The 8,431-nt window shown below is 54.6% G+C and overlaps 3 protein-coding genes across 3 annotated transcripts; 2 read left to right on the top strand and 1 right to left on the bottom strand.

Annotated features, from left to right (window-relative positions):
* Positions 1 to 569: 569 nt before the first annotated feature.
* Positions 570 to 2,246, bottom strand: PHACADRAFT_201128 (uncharacterized protein; the record flags this gene model as incomplete). The annotated part of the gene is made up of 13 exons (XM_007401411.1): positions 570 to 818; positions 879 to 914; positions 965 to 1,019; positions 1,079 to 1,094; positions 1,155 to 1,295; positions 1,356 to 1,378; positions 1,412 to 1,509; positions 1,566 to 1,590; positions 1,728 to 1,789; positions 1,852 to 1,875; positions 1,907 to 2,052; positions 2,107 to 2,141; positions 2,200 to 2,246. The coding sequence occupies 13 exons, from the start codon at positions 2,244 to 2,246 to the stop codon at positions 570 to 572; spliced, it is 957 nt and encodes a 318-aa protein (XP_007401473.1).
* A 1,959-nt stretch (positions 2,247 to 4,205) lies between these two features.
* PHACADRAFT_264902 (uncharacterized protein) lies at positions 4,206 to 5,271 on the top strand. Its single transcript, XM_007401410.1, has one exon. It carries the CDS (start codon positions 4,344 to 4,346, stop codon positions 4,914 to 4,916), a length of 573 nt encoding a protein of 190 aa, XP_007401472.1. The 5' UTR covers positions 4,206 to 4,343; the 3' UTR covers positions 4,917 to 5,271.
* Positions 5,272 to 5,615: 344 nt separating this feature from the next.
* Positions 5,616 to 7,937, top strand: PHACADRAFT_153757 (uncharacterized protein; the record flags this gene model as incomplete). Its single annotated transcript, XM_007401409.1, has 14 exons — positions 5,616 to 5,981; positions 6,034 to 6,161; positions 6,211 to 6,247; positions 6,300 to 6,396; positions 6,449 to 6,535; positions 6,594 to 6,612; positions 6,660 to 6,828; positions 6,881 to 6,981; positions 7,035 to 7,074; positions 7,132 to 7,266; positions 7,328 to 7,452; positions 7,556 to 7,603; positions 7,658 to 7,702; positions 7,755 to 7,937. Exons 1-14 carry the CDS (start codon positions 5,846 to 5,848, stop codon positions 7,935 to 7,937), a joined length of 1,350 nt encoding a protein of 449 aa, XP_007401471.1. The 5' UTR covers positions 5,616 to 5,845.
* Positions 7,938 to 8,431: the final 494 nt, after the last annotated feature.

Here is an 8,431-nt window from a genome sequence, read left to right as displayed (position 1 = left end):
CGAGTCTAGCGATGACGAACGGCCAGTACCCTAAGACTCCAGCCAATAACAGGTGACATTGCCATGCCCCGGTACGGATTACACTTCATTTCGCGGCATTCCTATTAGCTGACTGTTATATTCACATCGTAGCCATTGTAAAGAAGTGGTACTTGTATGTAGTCGTAGTATTAGAGCTCCTACCAGCGTGAAACACATGGTTTACAGCTATCTAATGAGTGTGATTGATCCAACGTGCCCGTCTTACCCATAAGACCGCTGTCTTGAGCTTGCCTTGGGCGACCGTCTTGAGAGTCTTGGCCAAGACCGGGCGTCTTCCCAAGACAAACGACATAGCTTGGCTAACATCAAGTGTCTTGGCGCCTTGGCCGCCTTGGGCGTATTACCCAAGACACTCAAGACACTCCCCAAGAGCTGGCAGTTTTGCTGATGTATATTCGTGTACCACCGCTTCTGACGGCATACTACTGAACTGAGCTCATTAAATATCATAAGCTTCGAGCATTTTGCTCGCGTAAGTTACAAATCACAGTACTCTGAAGTCTGGTACAATCTTCAATGCCGCCGGCTCATGCCTCGGCGCTGGCCTCATGACGTCCCTCCTCCCCCGCTTCTGCGACACCACTCTCTTCATCACAAAGTTCGTCGCCCCAGCCATCTCGTAGTGTTCCCCCCATATCCCCCAACCGACCCGCTGGCATTCTGAATTGCGGTGCTGACTGTCCTTGCTGTTGGCCGCTCATGTGCATAGGGTGGTCCGACATTGTCGAGCCGGCCGTCCGGAGGTTGATGATGAAGCGGCTGATGAGTATCGGGGGCTGCGTGGATAGTACGAGTCCATGAGTACAAACAATGCGAACGGAACGTGGGGTGCGCACCATGGTTGTTATCAGCGTGCTTAGTAATCCCATCTCCTTAAGCTCGATGTCAGCTATCCGCTCACGTACCCATGTCGGGGACGCACCGTATCGGAGAAGTTAAGTGTCAGCAGCTGTGTCATATTAAGAGCTAGCAGAGCTCTGTGCTCATTGTCGCCTGTGATAAATTCCTTCTAATGCAGCTGTCTCGTTGTACTCACACAAAATACACGGTTCCTGTAGGAGTAGCTGGGCTTCAGCAACAGGAAATGTGAAGTCGGGTACACGACCACTGACCATCGCGCAGCAAACATGTCGTCAGCGACGTCTTCATCGTGAGACGGCGGGCATTCATCCAGTGTCTGAACGTCTTAATCCACGTTAGGATGAGCACAATAGCGTCAGCGAGGATGAGGGAGCCACGTGTGATATAAAAGACTGTGAGCAAGTAGTATCAGTGCTTCCGATACATTAGAAGTCCTTGACCGCGAAACATACGTCTATATTGCAAAATTATTATTCTGCAAGTGCATCAGCGAGATATGTGTACCCACATGTTATATGTTTGTGCAGACAGCCGAGACCCATCGATGCACATTGTTCCAAAGAGCGGATCAACATCGAGCCCGTACTTTGTCATTACCGCATTGTACTGCATGGAAGCGTAAACTAGAGCACATGCAAGGTTCAATCATAAGTGCCACACACCATATTCGTCGCAAATGGCACCATGCTTAATGCGAACGTGATCAGCGACCAGACATAGCTCTTTAATCTTATCCCGGATTGCGAAGACACGCAAGGCGGAAAAGACCGGCACATGGAATTCAGCGGATGTATTGTGATTTAGACAGACTGCGTGATGCGTACGTGCGGCGTGGAGAAATTGCATGAGGGCGAATACCCAGTACAGGGTCTGAAGCGCCGTACAGCTATATATCGGGTTTCAGTAAGCGACCCGCTGCCCGCAGGCCTTTACACAAGCTGTACTTACTCCTGTAGTAAGCATTGTCACAGACTGCACACAGTCAGAAACATTCAAGGCTCACATTCGCAGGCGCAAGGTTCGTGACCGTCGCGAGGAGCATACACCATCGTACCGAGCCAAGGAGCACGGCGCGTACAGTGATAGGCCTCCTCCAAACAATCTCAATCTCGTTACTGAAAGTGATCAGAAATTCGTAGACGGCGAGGCCTGAGGGGCAGATGCCGTGTGAGTGGTGAAGTGGGAGGCAAATGATGTACTTACACGAGGAAGCTACGGCGATATAGTAACTCGTGACTCTAGGAGACGAAGTTACGAGTATTAGGCTGCTAACTTGCAAGCAGGAGCGCCACTTACATTCGTGAGTAGGCTTGGACAAGTGCTTGGTCTAACTGTGCAGACATACTGGTCAACGTGGGAAAGCGAGGGGGCGAGTTAGATTCAAGGTGAGCTACCGCTTGTGCACTCTTTATGAGCTACTTTGCCAGTGTTCTATAAACAGCCAGTATTGTAACCATTTCCAGATGTCTTTCCAGTTGTGTACCATTTCACAGCTGAGCGGTGCTTCGCTGCGCGGCGTTGAAGATTGCGAAGTGCTCCTGGAGGCGTTGGCACGAAGACGCCGGTCCCATTGTGACTAAAACCAGTATAGCAGCGGGAAATCGACACTTTGAGCTTTGAGGCGATGAAAGGCCGCCAATATACGTGAGAATAGTAGGAAACAGGCTTTCCATGCTGCTATCTGCTCCACCTATTATTGCGGTAAGCGTTCAACTCCGAACGCCACAATATGAACAGCGGTCACAGATCACAGGACCCTCAAATCCGCCGCTTAGAGACATTTGTCACAGGCCACAGGGGGCTCGCCGGTGTATCTGCTGCACCAGTGATAGCGGTACCCAGATGCAGAGCACGAGGACAAGTGCACGCCGCGAACACGAGAACAGAGGCGACGACGGCCACCCTGCAGCAGATCCGGGACGACCTCGGCTCGCATTCTCAACACATACTATTGGTATGTACTTGGAACCGTATATCCTATGATCTATGTACCGTGGCCTGTCTCCGTTCTCTTGGCAAGCTGCACAATCCTGCGTGGGCTTGGGATGCAGCGTGAGTGAGCTGGCCTTGGTACACATGGACGGGGACTCACGAGAGGAGCGGCCACCAGTGATCCTTGCGTGCTATACGTTCGACTTTGTATTTGCCCTGCGCTAAGAGGCAGAAACGGCGACGGAGATGACGGTGACAGGGAGATCAGCGAGCGAACCGGTGTGTCGGCTTGGATGCTCTGATGCACGTGGGGCAGGACCATAGGCAAGCGCGACAGAAAGCGAGATAAATGCTCAGGTTTGCGCATGTCTAGTTTTGCATCTGGACGACGGCGGAGGTGAGGGGAGCGACGAGAGGCGTCGGCGTCGGCGTGCAGAACGATCGCACAGGTGCCAGTACCCAAACTTGGAAGCCGTATTGATGCCGACCAGGAACAAATGGCGCCCACGGATAATATAAAACGCGTCCTCCTTCGCTCCAAACCACATTCTCCGTCCCATTTGACGTTTTTAAAATCGCCTTCAAACGTCGCCTTCACGTTCTTAAAACTGCGTCACATCGCTCAGGCACCAAGCCACGTTTACAACGCGTCTCCAAAGCCAACAATAAGGCCACCTACGCCTTAGCCACTCGCACAACAGTCACATACTACTTCCAAACAGTATCCCTGTCGCGCTCACAACATTGACGCGTCGCGTACAACCAATCGCCCCCCCCCCCCAAATAAACCACGATGCCCCCCGAACAGCGCCCGCGCCACATCCCCCGCCTCGCCGGCCACAACGTCCACACTCATCGAATTACACGACCTGGACGGGTTAATCGCGTGGCTCGACCGTTGGCTCGAAGTAATCACCGCCCTCGCATCCGACGCGCCTACTGATCCCGAGCTCCGTGGCATCGCGCAGCGGAAGCTCGTCGCCATAAGCGACATGCGCGCCCAGAAAGAGAGTGAGCGGGATCGGGTGCGTGCCGAGCTGTTCGGGACTGCGAGCGGCCACGACGGCCATGTCACCGGGTCCGATGTCGAGGAAGGTAGTCAGTTCAGCGACGAGGAGAGTGGCTACGGTGGCAACGACGACAGTGACGACGCGCAAGGTCAGCTTCTGCCCGTTCGCCAACGTGTCTCGCCGCCGCTCGAGCACCGCGAATATCGCGTTGTGAGCCTTCCGCCGACTTTCCTGCAGAACCGAGGTGAGTTCTGTTTATCTGCTGTTTGATTTATATGAATACTGACGCCCCCTGCATAGCTCCAGCTTGCTCAAGTCCTGGACAGCCGCCGCGTGTCCCCGAATACCGAGGCCAGCCACCCAGAGACAGCGATGTTTGACGAGAGACTCGATCAGTGGCATCCACCGTTGTTCAGTTCGCGTCGAACCGGACAGAAATGGATACAACCGAGCAAGGCGCCGCTTTGTCTCGCAACCACCCCCTTGCCCTCCGATACAATGCATCTTCGAGCCGCACCGGCCGCATCAAAGCCTCAGTCCGGGCCGTCACAATCGATCATCGTGCGCTCTCTCCCCATCAGCTTTGGACGCACGCACCTACGGCAAAGAATCAACAGAAAAAAAGAGAGAGCACTGGAGATCGTGGAAGTCAAAGAAGAGGAGGTCGATGAAAAGCCCAGGGAGAGGCACGCTGTAAACAAGGAGAATGTAGCCGCCGGACCCAGCAAGTACGACGATGAAGAGCGTGTCCCTGAGGTACCCAGGCCTAAGCGCAGTAGGCGCAGCCCACTCCGCCCGCCATTCCGCCACCCGTCTCGCCATGTGGAGAACTGTGACCGACTCCGCGCGGCAGGTGCTGCCAATGTGCCGACAGCTGCGCCAGCCGCGGTCGTTGCTCCGCCTGCCCCTGTGCAAGCCGCGCCCGTCGCTACGCCAATGCCTGTCATCGTCGCGCTGGCCGCGCAGCCGGCTCAAGGTGCTTTGTGCTTTCGTCGCCATACCACCTCCTCCCGCCGCACCAGCTCCGCCCGCGCCTACCTACCTCCCGCCAATCGCCCAGGTACTCGCTGATCTCCCTAACCCGCCGCACAACATCGTGTTGCCTCCCATCGTCGCACACTAGCTGGCGACAGCGCGGAACCCCAGGATGCAGCCGGGCTTCATCATGATGTAGCGACCCATGGCCTTTTATCCAATATAGCGTAGAGAAATAGTTCTGAACTGGTCTTGAAATGTGCAAAGTAGTTAGCCCTCGTCTATCGATTCTTTGTTGCGTACCTCTGGGCGACTAGTCTTGAACTGGGTGTGAGTGGGAGCCGAGACAACACTAGCTTGTCGTTGTCGTCTGTGTCATCGCGGAGGAAAGTGGTGACTCCCGTCAGAGCCAGGTATATGGAGGGAGAGTGAGAGATCTGGAGAGATGCAGGAAGATTTTCGATAGCGTCGTGGCGTTTGTGATCGATCGGGGTCCCGGATACACGTGACATGAAGGCGCCCCGGGAGACCGTTTTGGGGTCTGGGCTCACTCTCACAGGCCTCCTATGCCCATCGGATTCTGCAAGTGAGTGCGTCCCCGGCTGGGACCGTAAAATCACCTGCTGCACGACATCCTTATAAATTGTAACTTCTTTTTATATTCTATATTAGGTATATTGTAATCGCGCTAGTCCGGCATGCGCCTCGGGCATGACAACAAGGTAAGGTCTGACTCCGCTGAAAGTTTCCACCGAGGCAAGCGGTAAATTGTTGACTCGCTTGTTCGACCAACCGACCAATCAATCATAGACACTCACCGGCGATAGCGACTCCGCAGATTTTTCGCAGATGGTCTCGACTTTCTTGCCCAACGGTATCGGGCAAGCGTGAGCAGTCGACTCGCTCGTCTCTCGGAGGTTCCTAGACTTGGTGGAAGAGCGTCGTCTAATGGCACAGGCCCAAGTCGCGTATAAAACTCGCTAGTCAAGACATCTATTGGGTCACCAGCATTTTTTGGCACAATCATGACCACTCCCATCCCTTCGCCGCCGTCCATCCCATTTCTCGGCCATGCAGCTATGATCGACCGCGAGGTAGCCATCAGCTCCTATCATCTCCTCGCCAAGCAGTATGGCGACATCTACCAGCTCAATTTGCTTGGTATGCCACATTCACGATTTTCACTTTTATGCGTACTCAACACTCCGTGTAGGCAGCAACGTCGTCGTCATCAGCTCTCAAGAGCTCCTGCACGAAGTGTCGGACGAGAAGCGATTCCGCAAGGTCCCCCGTGCGGCATTGGTACAGACACGCAGCGCCGTCGGCGACGGATTAGTTACGGTGAGTCCGCCTCGGACCGGCCTCGATAACTCCTGACCCGCCGACGTAGGCCTATGTCCCGGAAGAACAAAACTGGCACTTGGCTCGTAAGTGTGCACCATTCGTTGCTATGGCGTATTCTAATTGGTACTATTGCAGACCGTATCCTCATGCCCGCGTTTAGTGCCATGGGCATCCGCAGCATGTTTGACGATATGGTTGACGTCGTCACTCAGCTCGTCGACAAATGGGAAAGGTGAGGAGTCGGGGGTCAGGTTTGGGCGCGCTAGCCGACTAATCGCCCGTAGGTTTGGACCTCGTCATAAGATCGACCCTGCTCAAGACTTTACTGCCCTCACCTTCGATGCAATTACCCTTTGCGCGATGTCCTATCGGTGAGCCCTGACGCCTTATAAACGGACGATATAGAGTCTCATCTCTTTCACATGTTAGCATGAACAGCTTTTATGTCGTAAGCCTCTATCAGAGTCTCTAGAACTGCGTTTTTACTCTGCGTAGGAAGGTATACATCCATTCGCGCGAGCCATGTCCGACTTCCTCCTCGAGAGCGGCAACCGCGCCCTCAGGCCCGGAGTCATTCAACCGTTCATGCGTGGGACAAACTCAAAATACGAGGAAGACATCAAGATTATGCAAGGTTATGTCGACGACAGTAAGCTTCCTACTCGTCCACCCCGTAAGTATACTGACTGCACTACGCCAGTTTATGAACAACGCAGGGCCAACCCCAACCGACAAGAAAGACATCCTGAACCTGATGATGCACGGGAAGGACAAAGAGACAGGGCTAAGCTTGTCGGAAGAAGCTATCAAGAATAATGTACGCTCTTCATAATCTGCATGTTTACTCCATTACGAGACTTTCTATCTTAGCTCCTTACCTTTCTCATCGCTGGACACGAGACCACATCTTGTCTGCCTCCCCTCTCTCTCCATCGTGACCTCTCACACTGACCTCGCCAAACTACAGCCATGCTAACCTTTGTCCTGTACTACCTCCTCAAGAACCCCGACGAGATGCACAAGCTGCGCGCGGAGGTCGACACCAAGATCGGACGCCGCACGATGTCCATCGACGACGCCCACAAACTCCCTTACCTTATCGGTACTGTCGCTCTCTACGCCTGCCACGCGCCCCACTAACTGGCCGCTGTTTGTCTGCATAGCGGTGCTGCGTGAGGCGCTGCGCCTTGCGCCGCCAATCGTGCTGCGCAGCACGGCGCCGTACGCGGACACGACGCTACTGCAGGGGCAATACGCCGTGCCGAAGGACACAGACGTCTACTGCGGCGTGTACATGGTCCAGCGTGACCCACGCGTGTGGGGCGAGGACGTACGTGCGCTCCGTCTATGCTTTCGTGGACGCGTGCTGACGCTGTTCGTCGCAGGCAGAGGAGTTCCGGCCCGAGCGGATGCTCGATGGCAGGTTCGAGGCACTTCCAGTACGTGTGCTCCTCTTATTGCGCCAGCTGCGCGCTCATGGTCTACCGCGCCAGCCCGACGCGTGGCAGCCATTCGGCTTCGGCATGTGCGCCTGCATCGTACGCAGCCCCTGCTCAATGTCTCCATGTGCTTCGCTGACACGCCGCGCAGGGCCGGTCGTTCGCGTGGCAGGAGGCCCAAGTCACGCTCGTCTACCTGATGCAGCGCTTCACGTTCTCCATGCACGACCCGGCGTACGATCTGCAGCTGCGGCAGACATTGACAATCAAGCCGCACGAGTTCTACGTCCACGCGATGCCGCGCACGGACCGGCCGGCGGATGTGCCCGTGTGAGGCATTGGCGTAGGATCCGGGCGGATATTGGTGCAGCGAGGAGCGGAGGTTAGCTGGATGAACCGTCCACAAACAAAGCAGCTCGAGACACCCCCGTGCGCTGGCAGTTCTCGTTAACTGAGAGTGCTGCCCCTTGTGATACTATTTTTTCGTTATTTCGCATGCTGCTCTTCTGCGTTCACGTTCAGTCCCATGAAAGTTGCATGCTACAGTGCAAAAAACCTCTGACTATCTACTTATGTTTTCTACGAAACTCTGATAATCATGAAATTGCTGTTTTAGGGCATCATCGCGCTCACCGGATTGGCTGCTTGTTCGGCGCTAACGTTGACTCTGTCCCTCGCCCGTTCAGTTTGCTTTCTCAGGCAGCTCGTTCGACACACCGGCTGCCAAAGAGTGCAGTGATGAGTCATAAAAATCACTATGTATGTTCATGCTGAATTTTGTGCGATAAGCCCCAGCCGATCCGTCTTACTTCACCCATCAAAGCAGCA

The sequence above is a fragment of the Phanerochaete carnosa genome (genome assembly GCF_000300595.1).
Source record: "Phanerochaete carnosa HHB-10118-sp unplaced genomic scaffold PHACAscaffold_12, whole genome shotgun sequence".
In the NCBI taxonomy this organism is placed as follows: domain Eukaryota; kingdom Fungi; phylum Basidiomycota; class Agaricomycetes; order Polyporales; family Phanerochaetaceae; genus Phanerochaete; species Phanerochaete carnosa.
Note: the sequence above shows the minus strand (reverse complement) of the source record. Positions and strands in the feature narration are given on the sequence as shown.

What these genes read in the sequence shown, in the direction of transcription:
- PHACADRAFT_264902 (XM_007401410.1), top strand. Translation starts at nt 4,344, where the DNA reads ATGCATCTTCGAGCCGCACCGGCCGCATCAAAGCCTCAGTCCGGGCCG.